General features: G+C 41.4%; 1 protein-coding gene across 7 annotated transcripts in view; it reads right to left on the bottom strand.

Annotated features, from left to right (window-relative positions):
- SLC4A4 (solute carrier family 4 member 4) overlaps positions 1–23,506 on the bottom strand; it is a 289,901-nt gene that overhangs the window by 169,960 nt on the left and 96,435 nt on the right. For all 7 annotated transcript variants that reach the window (XM_075607963.1, XM_075607983.1, XM_075607994.1 and 4 more), the window contains exon 3: positions 15,728–15,907. In XM_075607963.1, the coding sequence (XP_075464078.1) occupies positions 15,728–15,907 (180 nt within the window). The remainder of the gene's footprint in view (positions 1–15,727; positions 15,908–23,506) is intronic.

The following is a 23,506-nucleotide window of genomic DNA, read 5'->3' as shown; positions in this document are numbered from 1 at the left end:
TTATCAAAAGCTTGAAAAAAGACCTAGAGGTCTGGTCAAGATACCAGATATCCTGGTCGGGCAAGATTATATCAGTAAAAATGAACTTGCTACCCAGAATACTCTACCTATTCCAAGTGCTTCCAGTAACCGTCCCAATCTATGTAATAAGAGACCTGGAAAGAGAGATAACTAAATTCATCTAGAATGGGAGAAAACCCAGAATGAAGAAAAAATTGATGGTCCTCCCTCTGACCCGGGGAGGCGCCTACCCGGGGTCAACCAGACCTAGCTAAATATTACAAAGCCGCCAGACTAAGCCCACTAATTTACTGGTCCGCAGCCCAGGAAAAACACTGTGGGTGGACATAGAGAGGTCGGAAGCTGGGTACGAGGAACTTGCGTCTCTCCTATGGGTAAACAAGGCAAATAGGCAGCCAAGCTATAGAAATCATCCAGTCTTACTACACTCCCTGAATATCTGGGATAAAAACTGCAAACACAAACAGATCTCCTCCATCCCATCGCCCCTAACACCAATCAGATCTAACCTGGAATTCACCCCAGCACATAACTCGAACATCTTTAAACAATGGGACGAGAAGGGACTATCCAAGCTAGGAAACATGCAAAGAGGAGGCAAGATCAAATCATTTATGGGGATAAGAGAGGAATACAATATTTCAATTGCACAAATATTCCAATATATGCAGTTGGCCCACTTTGTCACCTCGATACAGCCCGGAGACACCTGGAACAGACCACTCACCAATTTTGAGAGTCTGTTCCAAAGGGGACACTACAACAGGGGGACGATTTCCCAATTTTATCAAACACTATTGAAACAAAATGAAGGCCAAACAAGCAAAAACATATTGGACTGGGAACGCGACATTGGGAACCCCTTAGAAGAAGAGGATTGGGAAGAAATATACGAAAGGATAGCCAGGGCTTCTCGGTGCTCAACAATCAGGGAAACAAATCTGAAAGTCCTACACAGATGGTACTATACCCCAGCGTGCCTCCACTCTTTTTTCACACTAACCTCCCCTATGTGTTTGATAAAGTTCTAGTATAGAACGAAACGCGTCAGAGGTACACTACCATGTGGAAGATCTTTTTTGTTTTTGATCATTAAAATTATTTAGTTTTTACGCGCCTGGTTGGAGTATTTTTGTGGAGCAGCAGTGACCGCCGTTTCGTCTCACCAAACCTGTTTACCTACTTACGAGCAGGAGCACGCCACCGCGGTCAGCAACAGCAGCAAATTTCCTCAAACAGCACCTGGCAGCCTTACAGCTTCATCGGACATGCGGGCCAGCTGATTTAACCCTTCTACTACCAGACGCAGGTGAGGCAAGCAGTAGCTGGATATTTGATTTACTTTGGGGCTCTGTTCTGACAGGGCTCCGCTGTACTTCTACCAGCCTTGCTTTAAAAAGCCCCCCGTCTAGGTTTATGGGTTTATCATTGAAGGTTATTGATTCCATTGGATTTTATGTATATCTAGTTGCTGCGGTGTATTACTCCACTGTCTAATATATATCCACATATTGCATCAATCTTAGGGGCTCATACCCCCCCTTTTTTTCTATCCACCAATTTTGAGAGTCTGTTCCAAAGGGGACACTACAACAGGGGGACGATTTCCCAATTTTATCAGACACTATTGAAACAAAATGAAGGCCAAACAAGCAAAAACATATCGGACTGGGAACGTGACATTGGGAACCCCTTAGAAGAAGAGGATTGGGAAGAAATATACGAAAGGATAGCCAGGGCTTCTCGGTGCTCAACAATCAGGGAAACAAATCTGAAAGTCCTACACAGATGGTACTATACCCCAGCGCGCCTCCACTCTTTTTTCACACTAACCTCCCCTATGTGTTGGCGTAACTGCGGCCAAATAGGCACATTTAAGCACATATGGTGGTCTTGCCTAAGATAATCCTTTTTTGGGGGAGAATCAGGCGGCTAATAGAAGGGGTAACAGGCCTGGACCTGCCCTGGAACATAGAAACAGTGCTCCTACTAAAACCCAACGAGGGCCTAGAGAGAAAAATAGACTACTTGATAACACAGATCCTATCAGCAGCCAAAACACTAATAGCAAAACACTGGAAGCAGAACGACCCCCCCCCCCCTCTATCACCGAGGTATTACACAAGATAAACTATATAATGACAATGGAGAGACTCACAAGTCTGATCCATGACCGGCACCACACCTTCCTGACAACATGGGATCCATGGGAGACATACATTTGGAAAAACCCAACAGGATCGACGAAATAAGGAAATTATTATTGGGTAAACTGACTTAGTTCTGATTAAGGATGTTTCAAGTGTAATTGTATGTACGCTTCCTGCGAGGAGCGCATGATAGATGACACCCTACTACCCCTCCCCCCACACCTTCTTATTTTCTGTAATAGGAAAGGAGAATAAACCCTGTATGTTCGGTGCTCAAAAATGTGTATATGACTGTTTGTTTGGCAACCACTGATATATATGTAGTCAGATGTGGCAATATTACTGCAGAAAAAACGACTAAATAAAGTTATAAAGAGGGTGGGATACAGACTAAAAACCTGGGTGGGGGGCTAGTATGCAGGGAATAGATAGAGGCAAGAGAAGAAGCAACCATGGATGCCTCCCTCATGAACTCACGAAAGTCTACAGCCTGCTGCCCTTACCCGACCCGGTGTCTTCACTGCCCGTCCTGCCGGTCCCAGCTCCGCAAACACTCCACGATGTGGTTGGTGTTGTCTCAGGTAAGGAACTGCTTCTCTGGAATGGTCCCAGCAAGCCGTGCGCTCCGGCACTCCTCACACTCCAAGGGGCGGCACCTGAAGCTCACGCTGGGAGGGATACACGGCTCCCTGTATAGTAAGAGGCCAGCGTGCTCCAGCCAGATATAACCAGAAGTAGATGTAAGATGATGGCGGTCACTGCATAATGGAACTCAGCCACATAGTAGTTAAAATCAGCTTTATTGGATCGAGATGCTGCACATCACAGAGAGAAAAAACCTCTGACGCGTTTCATCCCGACGTGGGACGAAACGCGTCTTAGGTTTTTTCTCTCTGTGATGTGCAGCATCTCGATCCAATAAAGCTGATTTTAACTACTATGTGGCTGAGTTCCATTATGCAGTGACCGCCATCATCTTACATCTACTTCTTATTTTCTGTACCCGCTCCCCACCCCTCCCCCCTCTCCCCACCACTCCCCCCTCTCTTTTGTTTTCCCCTTTGTTCTCAGTTTGGAAAAACAATAAAAAATACAAGTTATAAAAAAAAAAAGGAACTTTACAGGAAAGTACAGCAAGAGGATGAGCTCAAAACTGACAGGCACTTGTGGACAAATAACTTGCCAGTTATGTAGCTAGTACATGTCCGCTACAACAAACTTCTCTAAGGATCTGATTATGATATCCAAGAATATGATGTATGATTCTACTGACGTCAGGGCCGGTTTGATGGCGGTTCCATCGGTGCAGTCGCATTGAGCCTCTGTAAGTGCTTCTTACCTTCTCTCTGGCTTCTCCTCCTGCATCTTGTAAGAGGCATGGTCGAAATGTGGCATCAAATGACGCCGCAACATCAAAAGACGTTTGGCCATGACAATGTGACGTAACATGACGTTGCACAACATTGCAGTCATGAGGAGCAGGAGGAGATGCCGAGGAGCAGGAGGAGATGCCGGAGAGAAGATAAGAGGCCCCGCACTCTCCCCAGGCACGAGCCCCGCCAAATTACAAACCGGCCCTGCTGACGTTTCACTAGTTTAGATTTATGTTGTGTTTGCAGATCCTGCTAATTGGTTGGAACTTTAAAATGCAGCTTAACGGAATATTCAACTTTAAGACCATACCTGAAACAACTGATTTCGCTTGTTGGGTTTTCCACAATTTCCATCACCTGATATATCATTAATAATATTTTCTAGTGTGAAGAGTATTAGCTGATTAGCTTATTATGTATCTGATAGGAAAGTGTTATCCTACCTATGTAGGAGTTTTGTAATGATTGCCTCACTCAAGAAGTAATAAGTGCTATTATAATGTGTCAACATTAAAAGAAGAAAATATATTTTGCTGGAACAGTTATATCTTCTCATTGGCTGGCCGACCATGGGGGCGTGTCCAGCGCTCCATCACGAGTTGTGTGCACAGATTTCCTGTCTTCAGGGAAATTTGTTCGCACAATGTGTCGGGCAAGGTAGGAAGCGGGCCCGGCACCATTGAGGGGTAGCTCTTGTCCCTGTAGCAATCTAAAAGTTTGCCACCCAAAAAAGGCCATTCAGTATGTGGCAACCACTGCCCAAGTAAAAATGAAAAGGAGGACTTCTAAATACAATGGTTATAGCAAATGTTACATTCATTTAACCCAGAATTGTACTCGGTTTTTTTTTTGTTTGTTTTTTCAATAAGGTAACATAATAGTTACAAATCCCTAGAATAAGTTAAGGAATCCTTTAATTAGCATGTGCACTGAAACTTAAGCTTCAAAGATCAACATCAAAGAGGCAATGTAACTCTTTGGCTCCTTATAAAAGGCAGTGACTATACAAGGTTCAATTACATATTGCACTATGTAACAAACTGCAATACACACACTTCATTTGCAAAAGTAGGAGGGAAGGGGGGGGGGGCGCTCACTGGAACACAGGTTCCTTTTGTCTTGGAGTTGCTGTGTTATTATGTTAATTGTACTTAGAATATTTTCTTTAGGCTAGAAACATAAAAAGGTTTTGTGAGGAAATAATGCAGCATTTTGTAAACCTAATCACCATCAGTGTGTTAACATTATTTTTTGTTGGTTTTATTTCTACTTTGAATGCCTATATATATATATATATATATATATATATATATAAAAGGTGAAAAGAGGCATTCAAAGTAGAAATAAAACCAACAAAAAATAATGTTAACACACTGATGGTGATTAGGTTTACAAAATGCTGCATTATTTCCTCACAAAACCTATATATATAACAAAAACATATATAATCACTGCGCCAGATAAGTGATAAATCAGTGTGTGTTCTAACTAAATATATAAGAGGAGAGTAACTAGTATAGTGTATTAAATACCAATTGCAAACAATACAGGACAAACACACAAACCAACGACATAAATGACAAGGAAAAAAGGGGAATGGGTATGAGAAACACAAGGAAAAAACAATAGGAAGGGAAAGCCAAGAATTGAATGAAATAAATCCTTAAATAAAAATAAAACACTGGAACACCCGGACGGCTATCCTCAGGAGCAACCACCTTCCTTGACACCTCTATAAAACAAAAAGGGACAGCGCTGGCTCCATCTTGTAAATAGTACAGGTTTAATTCCACACAAGCTAAAATCAGTTCACTCACAAGATTGAGATAGGACATGCGCATCGGTCAAATGTATCAGTAACCCATGGATCATCTGTCGGTGTGGAGCTGTAGTGTAGTAGCTGCATACGAATCAACACTTCCGTTCCTGCAGCTGGACTCCTCCGTGTCGTGCGTCCACTCAACGGCACACTTTTAATTGGTTCCGCAGCACAACAGCTCCCTTCCAGTACAGTTCTCTCAATAGTCAGGGTCCTGGTACTGCCAATAACGCTTCCCTTGCGCGTTTCGTCACAAGTAAAACGGCTACTTCATCCTCTGATATATATATATATATATATATTTATTTTTTTATCCAACTCTCTAATGAAGAACATTTGCATTTTTTCAATGGACACATCCCATCATTTTAAAATACTTACAGTAATTGTAATTGTCCATTATAACTTAGAGTGGGAATACAGGAACTACTGTATACCTCAGAACAGAGTACACTTGGGAGTACTCTTAGCGGACAAAAATCTATAAAACGTAACTTTTATTTAACATTTAAAAAAATGATATTCTCCACACATTTAAAAACTTTAATACCATCAATATTTAGGTATTATTTTAAGGGACAGTAAGCTAGATATAATAAGTAAAGTCCCTCAAGGGTGAATACCTTTGTCATGCAGATATTCTAAATACCTACAGTAATAAAGTCCTTATGTAAGTACTGATCCTGTGACTAAACTGTACATATGTCCCCTATAATTATAAGGTCTCAATGTATTAAAGGATGTGATGTGTATGACAAGAGCAATAGGATGATAGTAGTGGTAAATACTGCGCAGAGTGGGAGAGAAAATATTGAGTGCGATTAGTAGAGTCTCACCGATAGACAATTATATGGTATGGTTAAGTATGTAATAATAAACACTCACAACTCTAGCTGTTTATATCAATCTCCAAATTTACAAACTACCCATCTCCAAATCAAAGAGCATACAACTAGCTCAAAAATATCCCCAACATCACTGTTATTAAATCCTAATGATCCACGTAGCAGTCTAAATGCTGATAGAATCAATACCCTAGCTGCAACAGTCTCCCTAGGCGCGCGTACCAACACGCACACTGCCTACTAACTACTGTTGCCTATAACATCATTACTCCCGACGTACGTTTCACTTCGCTATGAAGTTTTGTCAGGGGAAATCAAACAGAGCCCTCCCATCATGCACAATATATAGTGTTCTGTTGCTATGGTAACTGATGATAATATTATTAATACTTTGTTGGCTGATGTATAATGCATATTGATGGGATTACTAAGCGATGGCAAGTGTACACATAGATATATCTATAGTATAACAATAGTAATCATTCAGTAGGCCTTGTATACATATTAGAGAAAATAATACCATGACAATTGTACAATAAATAAACGTAATAATTGTGTTTATTACTGGGTATAATGTAATAATAGATACCATGATTTATTATATAATGGAAGTATGAGAAAAGTGCAAAATGGATATTTGAATGGCCCAAATCAAACAGTTAAGAGCCAAAGTCTGCCACATTCATAAGAAATTAATACATTCTCCAAAACTATGCAACTGATAGCTGAATATTTATATCTAAATCAAGGGAAAATTGCTAGATAAGGGGGGTAAACATAAACCCTTCATTAAGTGCCATAGGCCTCAGTGTTTTTAATCTATATATCCATTCTGACTCTTTTTGGAAGAGTTTATTGTCCACATCTCCCCCTCACATTATACCCTTCAGATGGTCAATACCAATAAAGGAAAGGCAACTTATATCATTATTGTCATAATTATCCACTTGTCTCACCACCTGAGTGTCCAATGCTTTCCTCATTGCGTCAACATATTCCAGAATGCGTCTATCCAACTATCTAGTTGTCTTGCCTACATACTTCGACTACTTCTACATGTTATATGATAAATCACATTTGAAGTCTTGCAATTGATAAAATCTTTGATGCTGTACTGTAATCCTCAGATTTATCAAAATTGCATGGGTAAGATATACTTGCAGGCTTTATAATTGTTACATCTATATGCGTCTTTTGTAGCTGAAATGAACCAACTAGATGACACTTTCCGTTTAAAGTGGCTGTGCACCTTAGATTATGAGATCTCTTATTTATAATCATTGGTGTAGGTTTAGGCACTTTGCTTAATCATGTGACAATAACAAATGCCAATGCTTTGCAAACTTTATTTTTAACTTTGAAACCATCTTTTATTATAGGTGTAAATGCAATTAATCAATTTGGGTTCTTGTTCTTTTACTTGGCCAACAAGCAAAGAGTCCCTCTTGCTATGGAAACTTCGTTTGTACAACCTTCTAAGTGTGTTCAGAAACTGTTCTTTCAAATATTTTACCTGCATTTTAATTCTGCAAAGTTAGAGCAATTTCTGCGTAATCGCAGACACTGACACGTTGGAATCCCAAATAATAGAGATCTTGGGTGTTGACTATAGGCTGATAAAAGGCGGTAGTTTTCCTTCTATATACCAATGTATTAATAAGTACAGTCAAGATCCTTCCTGATTACAAGGTCATCTGATATTTACTAATTTCTAAGGTCAGTTTGAAATTCAATATATTCCAATTAAAAGTTGTTACAAATTCATTAAAAGGTTGTTCAGTACCAATCAATATGGCAAGTATGTCGTCTATATAGCTGATCCTTAGATTAATATGGACAGTGCATCTCCTTACAGAAAACTGTCCATTACAGTCCAATAGTCCATTATCATGTTGGATGTGTCCAGGGGTACTGGCACATATTTCTGAGACTTATCATAGAAAATATATTTATTTTTATTTTCTATTTTCAAAATGAAGCATTATTAATATTCAAAAGTACACAATGTAACAAATATAATGAATATCTTTGTTTATTTTACATCTTGTGTATTTTTGCCACTGATTTTGAAATTCTATACAGATTGCTGAATTCTGTGTCTCAATTTGTTAGTTCAAACACACACACACACACACACACACACACACACACACACACACACACACACACACACACACACACACACACACACACACACACACACGTGTAACCTATACTATATGGTTCTTGTAGATATTCAGAAAAGAAAGCGTATTGAGGCACTTACGATTTTGCACCAAAAAACACATTTATTTTAGCCAAAGGGTGAACCGACGTTTCGGCTGCTTTGCAGCCTTTGTCAAGGAATGCCATGACAAAGACTATATAGACATCCAGAATGTCGGTTCACCTTTTGGCTAAAATAAATGTAGGTTTTTTTGGTGCAAAATTTAATGTGCCTCAATACTCTTTCTTTTCTGGAATCCATGACACGGACAGCATTGTGTCTACCCCTGTCGGTGAGAGCACCGGTATAAGTATCAGCGGTTTCATTTATTATTTGGTTTGCAACAATCTTTGCTTTACATCTTGTAGATATTCACCAGTGAGAGAGCTAAAGAAAAGGGGGGAGCGAGTGTGAGAGTGGAGGGGGGTGCGAGTGTAAGAGAAGAGGGGGGGGAGTGAGAAAGTTAGAGATGAGGGGGAGAGTGAGAGTAAGGCTGAGACCCCACTAGTGCTGAGTGCACTTATGCTTGGAGAGAGCTCCAAGCATGAGTGCCGGGTGTCCTCTGATTTACGCAAGCGCGCGGGGGGGGTGAAAGGGGGGGACGGCATTGCGGGCCAGCTGAGCGCGCGGGGAAGACAGATTTTTTTTGTTTTGGTAAGCGTCGAGCGCGGGTGAGTGTGTGCTGCGCGCCGGGTGAGCAGGGACTTACATATTTATAGCGCTGGCGGGGACCCAGCCTAAGATAGGATAGGAGAATTAAGAGAGAGGGAGTGGGATTGAGTGAGAGGGGATATAGTGAGATAGTGAGAGAGGATGTGGGAGAGAGTGAGAGGAGAGTGAGAGAGGGGAGAGTGAGAGGGGGGCTTTAAAAATGTTTTGATGGGGAGCCAAGAATTGTAGGTAGAGAACTGCTTGCAGCTGCTTATTTGATGTATCCGGCAGGTGTCGTAAAAAAAAACATTTTTACAGGCCCAAAAGTGGATAACTATGAAAGGTCTTCTGTGGTTTCACCATGACAATTCAGCTCTTCTGGAATCCAAGATTAGGTTTTTCTATTTTATGGGGGGATCGCTGCTTTAATCGACATTGCATGTGATTTGTTTAAATTCCATGTATGTAGTTGCTTAAGTGCATGTATCATGTACCGTGCTGTGGGAGAGACAGTCTCTATTGAGCATGTAACTTTTCAGATTATTGGCCAGTTTGTAGCAGCAGCAAATCCCACTGCATTGTTTTTTAACCCCTTGTTTATTTTACAGAATGGGAACAGGGTGATCCCCAAGAATGGACCTCTCGATTTTTAGCTCCCGATTTTTGGCTGCCAAATCTCGGGCCAGTAGGAAGCTGCAATGTTCAAGTCAGGAAGTATTACTGGTAACTTGACAGATAATTATCTCGGAAACTGGGGGGGTTCCCATAGCTGAAAATAGCACGATTCAACTCTAAAGGACCCCACGGTTCCAATCCTATTTTTAAAAAAAAGGATGATTAGGGGAGATTGCGGCTTTAATATAAAAAATAGCTTTTCCGTATGAAAGCCACATTTACAGCAGTAGTTTTGTGAATTGATCATCAATACCACAAATTACTGAATTAACACCATTTGGTGAGTTTAAGAACTTTTCAAATGATTTGAAAAAAAAAATTAAAAATCTAATTTTCCTTAAAACATAGTAACACAGCATTCAGGAAAGGGAGGGGAAAACAGACAGATCTGCAAAGGAAGCTTGAAAGCCATAATACTAACATTTCAAGGGTTACCGTACCTCTTAATGTCTTATTCAGCACTCACTGCAGCTGCATTAGTGGTGATGAATGAAAACTTTCCATTTTGAGTCAATATAATCCTCAAAAAGGGACACATCACTGGTTTTCATTAGAGAGTGCAATTAGAAAGAGAGGGGGAAATAAACACTCTGGGAAGATAAGTAAACCGTAAAACAGACTGACTGGGCTTTAGAGAGTCATAACACTGGATTAGAAGGTATAAAGATACAAGAGATTGTAGTCCAAGTGGATCAGCCCCCAACACTTACATAACAACTATTTTGTGCGCAGCCTCTACTAGCTACAGTAAATGCACTCATGCGTCACTGTGTTTTCATGCACATATATCGCTGTCTAGATGCAGCACTAGACAGCTTTCAGCTGCAAAATAGAGCTGGGGTGATAGGTGTCACTTGTGTGCTGCATTTTTAAAATGGTCTTCCAGAAGTTATCATTTATTCAGCTTTGTTGCAGCTTTGCTACATACTGTAAGCCTAGCTCAGGGCTCTTCAACTAGTTCTCTTAAGGGGCAAGATCAGACAACATTTAGAAGTAGAAGGGCCACAAGCTTATTATAATGTCATTTTAGATTTATTTAAAAACGTCAACATTATTATATTTCAACATTTTGCAAGCGTTTATAATATGTGTACGATGTACTATGTACTATGTACAGTATATAAACACGTTACCTTAACTAGCAAGTGAATTTCAGTTTGAAAATCTGCACTTAGCTGCCAAAGAAACTAGTATGAAATTAGCAGGAGCAGAAAGTCCAAGGGCCACATTAAGGCCATTCACGGGCCGCCAGTTAGAGAGCCCACAGGGTAGCTCTTAGCAGGGCTGTGTAATTGTTCAGCTAGGAGCTAAATAAGACCGATGGACTCCATACGTGCAACATCACCAGCACACAGTTACAAACGCAATTACAAGAAAAACGAATATCAAATTCATGTCATACAATACACATAATGCAATCTCTCATCAGCAGCCAATAACACAAAAAGGTACATTTACAGAAGCTACAGATGTCGCCTGTGCCATTAGACATAATGGAAATGTAATACAATATAACTCTACATTTTACAAACTTTCAGTGAGGTCGATTAGTATATCCTTGGTCAGTTGCGAATAGTTAAGATCACATCAGAATTTACTGATGGTGTCAACTACCACTGAACTAGAACATGAGGCCTATTTATACCATATTTTTTTTATTTCTTATATAGCTCTGCAGGGTGAACAGCAATGTAGCATTGAGTTGGGATAGGGGATATGTAAGGGACATAGACCCACTATAAAACGACACTTACTTTGGGGCATTCCTAGAGACCTTAATAATACATTTTATTATTACATACAATAAAATAAATAAACAGAAAAACACAATGCAATGAATTTACCAGGTAATGAAAATATAAAATCAGAGGTAAGTAGACAGTGGGCTCATTGCCCACAGAATAAGCCTATATAACTGGGGTAAATTCCTGCTCAATTAAATCTGTGTGTGTATTAATACTTGGACTTAGAGGTACAGTAGTGGTGATGGAGAGAGCACTAAATACTGATTAAGAGAAGGCAGTACCTAATGAAGTATGGTGGGCTCAGTGAATAGTAGGCAAGTAACTGATATGGAGTCTAATTCCTGCCTTTTCTCGTTTGGGTAAAATTGTAATTCAGTATGTCCTCAGCTCAAAGTTACTATCTACATATCTTCACTGGCTACAAGTATCGTAATTGTAATGCAGTGCGTTCTCAACTCATGAAACTTCTGGCTACCTTCACTCAGGGCTGCCGACAGGGGGGGGACAGCCGGTACTCCTGCCTCGGGCCCCGTGAGTCAGAGGGCCCGGGCCAACGAATCAGTAAAATAAACACAAATAACTTGCTTAGCTATACAGCCAATCAGGGCCTTCCTGGTGGGTGGGGACTAGCAGCCAATATCAGTAACTGCACAGGCGGGAAAAACATGTTTAAACTTCCCGGGTGTGCAGCTGCTTATTCCTACTCTGTTCTACCGCCCCAGGGCCCAGCACTGCCCAGTATTCTCTCCACTCCCTCCAGCCCATAATATTATACTTTTCTGGCTCGTAAAAATAATTTAAAAAAAAAAAACGGCCCCCCTTACCTATTTGAGGAGCATCCATGGACCCTCACAGGGCCATCTCAAAGACCCTTCATTGGCTGTTGTAGGCCGTCTGAAATCCCCTTCACAGGGCCCCTCTCCACTGCTGTCTGAAAGACCCGTCACATGGCCCCTCTGCACAGTCGTCTGAAATCCCCTTCACAGGGCTCCTCTAGCCTGTCTCAAGGCCCCTCTGAGGGCCGTTGCAGGTCCCGCCAAAGGCCCACCACCCACATGTTCCTGCTTCCTCCTCCAGCACTCCACACCAAGGTAAACTCCCCTCAGACAATGTCTCTTTCCCCTCCCCCCTTACCTTTTCCCCACCACATACCTTCTCTCCCCTACCAGATACCTTCTCCTCTCCCCCCCTTATCCCATACCTTCTCCCCCCCTAACCCCCATCCCCACCCATTCACCCCTCACCCCCACCCACCCATACCATTCCTACCCCATACCTTACCTTACACCCCCCACCTGGTACCCCATACCCATTAACCCATGCAACTTTTTAAGGGTGATATATGAGGGGAGAAATACATGGGAGATTAGGAGGGAAATAGAGGGGATGAGAGAGCGAGGAGGAAATGTAAGAGAAAGATGGGAGGCTCACAAGGGCGAACTTTAGTCCTGGGCCCCAGGAAAGCTGCCTTCACTGACTTCTATCGGTGACCAATCTGCTCCGACCGTTGTCGCCAACTACTACTGCACCGCTGTCTACTTCCTGCTATGGTGTCATCACATGCTTACGCATTCCACTCCTGCTACGTAGATTTGTCAGAGGCAACCAGATGAGCCCTCTTGCCAGAGGCTATAATTGCCGCTCCGTAACCATGGTTACAGATGATATCAGAATAAGTTAACTGTATAGTCACCTAATAAGGTGACCAGGCCCCTACTAGCTCTGACAATTTAATATATCTATATTACACTAATATTAAAAATTTTAGGTAATTAGTTACATTGTGTTACTATAGTTAATTGAGTGAACGTCTATTTTATTTCCTTTGCAATATTTATTACACATTTTCATAATTCTATAACTAATAATCTGTCATATAGGAACAGATATATAAGAACAAACCACATATTCTCTTCCAGCCATTATACACATTATGCAAATATTTGAAGTAGACACAGTACTTTTTGTGCTATTAATACAAAACAAATAAAATAGTAGTTCACGCTATTAATTAACAAACATAATGTTTTATATTATTTATATTTTCATTACCTGGTCAATTCATTGTGTTATGTTTTTCCGTTAATTTTATTGTATATAATAATAAAAGTTAAGTATTATTTAGGTGTAAATGTACCCGTGTACATGCACCTGTGCAGGACAGATCCACTGAGACCATTCTCCCTCAACAGCAGAGTTAAATGAGAACTTTCACAGGTAGTGGTAGGACCTGTATAGTGGTCATGCCGTGAAATGGCTGCAGGCTTATAACGCTTTGGCCAAAGGGTTTAACTAAATGACCCTTACTAATGAGAATACTAACCTTTAAGTATTTAACTTTGCATTTTGTCACATAGGATGTAGCATTGGGTATTTTTGTCTATTATTTAGGTCTCTAGCAGTACTCCAAAGTCAAATGTATTTTGATGGTGGATCTATGTCTCTTACATATCTCCCATCACAACTCAATGTTATTTGATATCCAGTTCACCAGGATGCACCCCTCCTTTGCTGTAGGAGACAGTCATTTCTTTGCATATTACTTTGAAAATATGATTATCCCCCGTGGGTCATCTAGTGAGCGTCACTACCTTTGTAAATATTACACAGCAATGTAGACATAAATATTCAAACTTGGGTCCCTGCCCTCCGGGACCTTGCAATCTAATTTTTGAAGGGCCTGACACCCAGGTATAATGTGACTTGCTCAAAGATACAGGGAGCCTCAAATGTTGCCACTTGACTACTTTTCTCTAGTGTTAATCCTTCATTTGTTAAACATATTTTCAGAAAATGTACTTAATAATGAAAACAAATACACATTTTTCACTGTTGATTTGCCAGAGACCAATACACCTGATTCATGCAAAAAGACATGCATTAGTGTGCACATTTCTCTAAATTAGCTCCATTTATATAACAAAACCAGAAAAAAAACTTCTATTCTAGGGACCCTATTCAATAAAGTCTCAAGCTTCTCATAATTCATTCAAATGTGAACAGGTATCTGAAGCAACATGAGATTACAAAATAACCTCTGGAATTGATCAAATACAGGGCAAATACCGTTTTTGGGTTACTTAATGGTAGGGCAGGGGTTTCAGCTGGGTCGCATAGGCAAAATGACTAGTTAATTACAAAATAACGTTAAAAATTGCAAACACTGAGCTGTGAAGCACTTCCATTCACCCATACACAGTGGCAGATTTCACCTGTTGCCGCCCATGGGCTCACACTGGCAGCGGGGGCGGCCCTACGTTTGCAGCACCATGATGTCACTGCGACATGTGATGCCGCGTTGTCAAGGCAACACAACGTCGTGTTGGCACAGCGTCATTAGACATCAGGTCGCCATGACAACGCGATACTGGAGATGGGGGGGGCACTCCGGAGAAGGTAAGACCCACTCTCAACACATGCACAAAAATTGTCCCCCCCCAAAAAAATTGCTGCTCTAGGCTATACTGTAGCATGGTCAGTCTTGAGGGAAATCCGCCTCTGCCCATACAGTACATCAATGTGAAAACAATAGAAAGCTACAGTATCCGAGTTAATAAATTGAACTTGTCCTTTATATAGGCATGCTTATCATGTGTTTCTGCCAAGATGGAGGATTTTCACATCATTTTTTAAGTATGGTAGTTTATCTGAAATTGTTATCGTTTTCCTTTCAGATATTGTTCTGTTGGTGTTTTTTGCCAAATTTTATGCATAATCAATTTTAAATGCATTAGGCAAAATCGTTAGAAAGATAAAGCAGACATACAAATTAAAGCTCATTTCCTAAAGCTGTGCCTTTTACAATTACAATTGCTGTCCCTTTGCCCTTTGAAGTGTTGTATAGTCTTGATGTAATGTACCTTCAAGTAAAATGCCTCCCCTCCTTAGAAGTACTTGGGACCAAAAAGCCAATGCCTCTTTCCCCTCCCCCCTTCACCTTCTCCCCATCACATACCTTCCCCCCCCCCACCACATACCTTCTCCTATCCCCCCCTTATCCCATACCTTCTCCCCCCCTTACCCCCATCCCTTACCCCCACCCATCCACCCTTTATCCCCACCCACCCACCCATACCATTCCTACTCCCCTTAGAAGTACTTGAGACCAAAAGGCTTAGTGACCCCTTAAATATTGGAAGTGAATGAAACTGTGTGATATAGGCTTATTTGGCAGTGAGTAGCTTATTGAGGATGCACAACACAGCATTACACTTTTATTGGGATTCCTCTAGAAGTACTTACTGAGAGGTTTAAGGATGCTGGCGCTGGTCTCATCTACATTTTCATTGTCAGATTTCTCTAGGTCAGAATAGTTCTCATTTGATTTCTCCTTCTTATCTTTGTGGCCGGTTCTGCGCCTGTGACGTCTCCTCCTCCTGTAGCTCTTGGGCACATGCACCCCGATGTAGACGGTGTGGTGACCTAAAGAGAAAATTGGAGGTGTTACCACAATTCAGTCATGTCTTCTCGGGTCAACTCCATTAGTGTGTGATATAGCTGGTTTTATAGCGCTCACATATCTCAGCAGATTAATATACACAGTATACCGTGACTTAGGGTTTACTATTTACTACAGTCTCCCGGCTCCAGAACTGGGGCGAAACCAGTGCAAAAAGAGCACCGCAATTGTCATAGAAAAGGAATCCCACAGAGCAATTGGAGTTTTGCCTTTGATAAACCGAGTGCAATTCTTCTGCACTGGTTTTGCCCCAGATTTGCAACCGTGAGATATTAGTAAATAATCCGCTTAATAAAATCTAATGCAGTGGTTGCCAACTTTTGATCCATATACCTGTACCAAAGCACACTTCTAAAGGGAGGAGCACGGTCTTCCAAACCTACATCTGCCCTGTTCTACACCAGTTCCTGAAAGAAGCTCTGCACTTACAGTATCTACATTTCTGTAACAAGATATTCTGGTAGCTGTACTTATGTTTATAATACTACATAATGAAATACTGTGCACTGAATCCCCAAGCTATGTGCATACTGTATGTAGGTGTCTTGTTGCAGTTTACTGCATGAGTGGAGACAGTGTTTGCATTTACAGTTCCTTGTTATCATAAATATAGAGTTGCCCATTCCTTACATGAAGAATATTTAGAATTACCAGCCTGAATCGCAGTGCTTTCTAAGTCTCCGTTTTGAGGATGTCTTGTTTCAAAATGGAGTCATTACAATGTTCCAGTTAAAGCGTTCACATCCAAGGGCTTACCATAAGGTAGTTTGCAATGCTGTTGTCCAGTATCACTAATCACAAACCTAATCATTACTGATATGCCACAAAATGCACTCAAACAATAGATTACCTTTTTTTATGAAGCAAAAGGTTTAACTCTTTTATTTAGAGATGGGCAAACTGTTAATTGAAGTTTGAGAACCCTGCAAAGGTTGACTTTTTTTTTTTTAGAAAATAATTTGTGCAAAAAAAACGTGTTCACCTAAAAAAACTTACATTATTGGACGTGATTCTCTCAATAAAATAACATTGTAACAATTGTTTTTTAAAAGTGACATTTAAATCGACAAGCTGCAGATAACACCCGACGGATCATTGATCTGATATATATAGCCAATACACGTAAGATCCCAGTTATGATGTTGAGTCTGGATGCTGAAAAAGCTTTCGACAGGATTGACTGGCCATATCTGAGGGCCATGCTTGGAGAGTTTGGGATGGGAGCGCGGGTGATCAATGCTATCCTGTCACTATACCAGGGACCGGCAGCTAGGGTGATCCACCAGGGATTTCCGTCGGACCCGTTCCAAATCAGAAGCGGCACCAGACAGGGATGCCCATTATCCCCCCTTCTATTCGCAATGTGTATAGAGCCCTTAGCGGCACAGATTAGAAATAATCCAGATGTGGGAGGCATAGAGGCGGGCACACAAACGCATAAGATAGCTCTTTACGCAGACGATGTCTTGCTCACAATCTCAAAGCCGCTCACTTCCTTACCGAACCTTTTCAACTTGCTAGGGAAATTTAATGATATATCAGGCTTTAAGATCAACCAATCTAAGTCTGAAGCCCTGAATATAAGCCTCCCGAAAGAGACAGAAAAGTTGATACAGCTCAATTTCAACTTTAATTGGCCGAAAAAAGGGGTGAAATACCTAGGGGTTATAATCCCCAAAGATTACAATAGTATCTACCAGGCGAACTTCCCCAAACTGATCCGCGATCTGAAGGAAGAGCTGAGAAAGTGGACGTCTTTTAAAATCTCATGGATCGGACGGATACATAGTATAAAGATGAATCTCCTCCCACGCATACTATATTTGTTCCAGACATTACCGGTGCCACTCAGACTGACGGATATACTCTCACTTCAGTCTGCTATATCCAAATTCATATGGGAAGGAAAAAAACCGAGAGTAAAGGGTATGATTTTAAAAAAGCCAACATTGGAAGGGGGCCTGACGGTACCTTGTCTGCTATCTTATTACAAAGTGGCACAATTAAGCCAAATCTCCCAATGGCACGTAAACCCGGATTCGAAAAGGTGGGTTGCATTGGAAAGTGAAGCTTGCTCCCCAATAGAGTTAAAAAGCTTGATATGGTTACCCAAAACAGTCTTGAAGCTGCTGAATAAGCCGCTGGCCTCAGTGGCGAACTCGCTGGCTATCTGGGAGGCCAATAAAAGTAAATGTAATCTGCTATCTAGAGGATCTCTGATGACTCCATTATGGGGCAACCCAGATTTTGCTCCAGGCCTGTACAGAAAGGAATTTTCAATTTGGAAGCAATTAGGCATACATAGACTCCGAGATCTAGAGGGGAGCAAAGATATGAAGCCCTTTGCACAAATTAGAGAGGAATCAAACATCCCCCCCTCAGAAATATTTAGATTTCTCCAACTGCGAGCATTTTACATTAGCGTTACCCCACGACCCCCACTAACCAAGTTTGAAAAGCTCTGTCTAGTTGAGACGGATACCAGGGGACTCATATCGCTGTTGTACAAAAAGGTGATCGGTTCAGGAGTACAAGCTGACCACAAACTGAGGTACATGGATCAGTGGGAGAGAGATCTAGGTGAAGTTCTAGAGACTGAAGAGTGGACTAGAATAATTACGGCATCTGCCAAGAGCTCTATATGCACAACTTTAAGGGAAAACGCATATAAAGTTTTAATGAGATGGTATCACACTCCCTTGAAATTATCTAAATTCGTACCAGGGTACTCCCCCCTGGCCCTAGACAGTGCGGAGCAACGGCTGATTTACTACATATGCTGTGGTCTTGCCCGAGGATTAGACAGCTTTGGCGAAAAATCAGAGATTGGCTTGAGAAGATTCTAAATCTTAAAATTTCCATGGACCCGTGGCAGTTTCTGCTGAACAGACCGTCCTTGGGGTGGACTAAATCAAGTAATAAACTAGTTGCTTATTTCGCAACAGCTACTCGGTGCGAGATCGCAGCACTATGGAAGCAACCCGAAATTCCTCTAATTCCCAAGATTCGGAACAGAATTTGGTTTGTATGCCAGATGGAGAAATTAACAAGTCTAGTTAATGACACTGGCGAAATTTATCTAAAAACCTGGACACCTTGGTTGGACCAGAGGGACATCCCGGGAGTAGGAAGAGATACTATCCTGCTTTGATAGTAATAGATGCGTTTTCCCTTGAATAACGCTGTGTGTAGGAATCACGCAGGACACATAGTGCCAAGAACACCCTCGGCAGGCTCGTGAAGTGGGTATCTAAGACATCGGGTGGATAGGTTCCCCTGGAGGGGCTAAGGATATAACAACCTTTAGGAATTGAAACTCCACGATTCTATTAGTCCTAGTGGGATTGACTCCCGCACCACACCACCCTCCCCCCCCCCCTTCCCTGTCCCCTCTCTCCCCTACATCCCCCCCCCTTTATTTTCTTTTTATTTTTCTGTTAGCTGTATCCCAATACCTGTTTGTGAGAAATGTTAGTTTGTAACACAATTTCTTTGTACAATGTATGGTGAAGATTTTGTTGTACATGTTCTTTGCTCAAAAACTCAATAAAACCAAAGTTATAAAAAAAAAATTAAAAAAAATGACATTTAAAAAATGTTGCCAACGTTTTATTTTTTAAATAAAGTGAGACATTGGTAACAAATTTTTCATAAAAACAAAACAAATAATTTTCACTAATTATGTGAAAATGTTAAAAAAAAAATTGTGAACCGAAAAAAACCTGTTTGCACAACACTAGTCTTTCTCTAACTAAACTATATGGTTTTCATGAAACTGTGATCGTGCCCCCTATTGGCTAACTTGGAAACACTGAACTGACCGTTATTGTGTTTACCAGCGTTAGAATGAAAACGTAGGGTGTTATATGAATAAACCTGCGATAGTGCCACGATCTGCACTATCGTAGTTTAACAGGGGCAATCCATACAATATCCTGTGTCTTCTTTTTTTTTTTTTAACTAAATCAGTTCTGTAGTACAGTATTAGATAATAATCTCATCCCAGGCTATGTTTAAAAGCTGTGTATAAAGCAGCTTGCATTGGCTTTAGGGTTTTCCATATAATGTGGACTTGAGACAAAAAGTGGCACTGTGTGCTCATTTGCATGTCATTTCCCAGAATCCCTTGCTGCAGTGGAAGCATTGTATGCTAGGTGATAATGGCGAAAAGCAGTGTTGCCGACCTGTCTAAGACATGTGAAGTAATATATATATATATATATATATATATATATATATATATATATATATATATATATATATATATATATGTAAAGCCCATCCCCGTTATAACGCGATCCACTACAACACGGATCCGCAAATACCGCGGTGTGAGTGTGGCTCCCGTTTTTTAAAAGCAATTTTTTTTAAAAGCTTTATTGCTAACGGATGGACGGGCGGACGGGCGGACGGACAGGCGGACGGACACACACACACACACAATACTCCCCTGCACATCACATCCCCCCTTCCTGCACATCACCCCCTTAGCTTGCACATCCCCCCTTCCTGCACATCACATTCCCCTGCCTGCACATCACCCCCCCAGCCTGCACATCCCCCCATACACACACACACCTTTCTCCCCTCCCTCCCTGTAACTCCACCGGGGGGAGGAGAGAAGGGAGCTGGTTCCTGGCCAGGGGACGCAGAGAGACAGCTGACATCCCGGCCCAGACTCCGTGAGATCCTCCCTCCGCTCCCCCCCACCCTTGTAGACTCACAGCTCCTCTGCACAGGACACAGATCAGCTGCTGCTGCAGATGCCGGGTAATGCTGTGTGGGGCTGCCGCTGCGACGCCGGCTTAAGGGAGTGCTGGGAGAGTTATCCCAGCTCTCCCACTCCACGGACGCAGAACCCCTGATCGCGGTGGCCATTTTTTTTTAAATCGTGATCCCGGTTATAACGCCGTCGTAGCGGGTGGACCCCGTTATAACTGTGTTCAGCTGTATATATATATATAAAAAAAAAAAAATTGCACTACTCACAAAAGCATATGCTTTATTTAACCCCTTCAGGGCTTTCTCACATTTTTCACTAGTCCAAGGGATAATAATTACATATATTCAGTGTAGGTACCTGCAATTCGGTTATGCCTTGACGTTGGCTGCAGGCTTATATATATAGCAGGGCCCCGCTTCTCTGCGATCCGCAGAACGGGCGGGTGCGCCCGGCGCCCATGCGCAGACCGCAGGTTGCACGCGCATACCATAGGTTGCGCGCGCATACCACAGGTTGCACATGCGCAGAACGGCAAAAATGCCGGTTTGCGCATGCGCAGAAGTGAAAATCGCCGGATCCGCTTTCTGGCGATTTTCAGTATACGTCGGGCCTCTGGAACGGAACCCGCCGTATAACAGGGGCCCTGCTGTATATATATACTGAGCATCCTTTGATTTCTATACCCAGTTTTAGCACACCTCCCCAGCAGTGCAAGATATTTGTAACATTTCCCATTTGTTGCCAATATTCTCAGCAGTTTGAGCTGCAAACTGTAACAATAATGTTAACTTAGTAATAAAAGGATACATTGAAGCTGCTGAGTTACACTAACTGAAGGATTGATTGAAACTAAAAGGCGGCCATTTAGTGAACTCTGGGAAGCAGGATCTATGCTGATCGATCACGGGAGAACTAATCGATCGGCAGCTTAGGTAATTCATTTTCAATAAATGTAATCAAAGGCAACACATATGAAAACAGAATATATATATATATATATATATATATATATATATATATTTTACAGTGCCACTTGGACTGCCTTTTTAATGAATTACCCTCTATGTTGTAATACAAACATCATCCTGGTGAGTTCAGTGTATCCGAGCTAGCTCCATGTGATCATGAGAATCTAATCCAGTCCTGGTGTTCAAAGTACTGTATTTATATATCTTTATTTATAGAGAGGGAGAGAAGAAAGGGGGGAGGGGGGAAGTACTGTGAACCCGAATACACCAGGATCAGTAGCAAAAACAAAGACTAGATTATATATATAATGATGACTTGGGCTGCAATTGTAGCAAAGAATGGTTATTACGCTACTAGTATGAAGTATTATTAAGCAGTTGGCATATTTATTTTCAAGAGGGAGGTGAAATCTATTCCACAAACACTAAATAATATTCCTGGAGCTCTGCACTCTGAGTTTGTTTAATACCGGTAGTTTGTTGCTACATATAACGTCATGTACAGTATTTTCTATAAACCGATATAAACCAAACATGTATTTAACATAAAACTAAAAATACAAGAATCTAATACAAAAGGTTTGAAGTGAAATATGATTATTTGATCTGGAAGATCTCCAAATGTGATAAATAAACGTGGTTTGCAGTAAATCGTTCTCATGAGAAAGCTTTATTGTATTGCGAATAGGAAGTGCCTGAGGAACACAGCAGCAAAATAAATATGTTGATTGCTTCCTGCCAGTCACAATGGGAGGGAGGTACTGAAACTGATCAGAAACTTATCTCAAGATGTGCTGCATAGAGAAGAAATCCCAAATATGTCCTTGTTAAGGTTCCTTTAATTTCTCTTTTCTTTCTAAATGGCTTTGGTTCACTACAATGCTTTGCATGGCTGGCAGTGAACGGGTTAATCCATCAATCCCTCTTACTTTATTTAAACCATTTAGTAAACAAATACTTTATTGTATTTACAGACTAAGGCACCAGCCTAAGGCCAGATCCACAGAGGTCTGTTATCTCGTGCTAATAAAGAACCATTATTAAAACCATTAAAGGGGCAAGCTCTCCCAGGAACAAAGTGAACCAATTTCAGTCACATGTTTTAGGGATCTCGGCAGCTTGAAGTATTTTTTTATTTACTTAATTCCCCTTTTGTGTGATATCACTGTGTGATCAGCAAGTGCTTGTACAGCTAGAGTCTCTCCTCCCCCACCCTACATCCCTTTAACTGTACTGGTTCTCTGATACAGACAGGGTGGGATAAAGGTAAGGGAAACACTTAATTGGCAAACACTTTCAACCATCAGTGGCCCCAAATAAATTCAACTGGCCGACTATGTGGGACTGCACCTTTAACGGCCATTTCCCCTGAGGTTAACACATATCCACAAAGCTAATTATATGCAAAAACAACGCTCTGTCGTGACTAGGTCTTGTTAAAGAGGCAATTCAAGCCCGTCAATGTTTTCATTTTTTATATAAGATAGAAGAAGGGGGTCTCCCGAGCAGAACCCCATTAATTTTATCTCTGGGGACCACCCGGCTTCTGGAGATACGAACTTTCAAATTAGTATTTGGCAGCTGCTCTTCTTGGCTGCCAGGGATCATGTTATGGCCGCTGTTCAAAGATTGTGTTCTGTGGGCCAATAGGAATCAGTGACGTCATCGGTGCAGCTTCCTATTGGCCCATTAGAAGCAAGAGCTTTAAACTTTAAAGTCCTGCTAGCTCAGCCGGAGCGGCTGCCGGCACCTACTTCAGAGGTAAGTATCTCCAGAAACAGGGGCTCCCCGGAGGTGAAATTAACAGGGTCAGCTCTGCAGACCCAGTTTCAATTGTATATAAAAATGGGCAAAAAACCCTGCAGACTTGG

Source organism: Ascaphus truei, chromosome 1 (assembly GCF_040206685.1).
Source record: "Ascaphus truei isolate aAscTru1 chromosome 1, aAscTru1.hap1, whole genome shotgun sequence".
NCBI lineage: Eukaryota > Metazoa > Chordata > Amphibia > Anura > Ascaphidae > Ascaphus > Ascaphus truei.
Note: the sequence above shows the minus strand (reverse complement) of the source record. Positions and strands in the feature narration are given on the sequence as shown.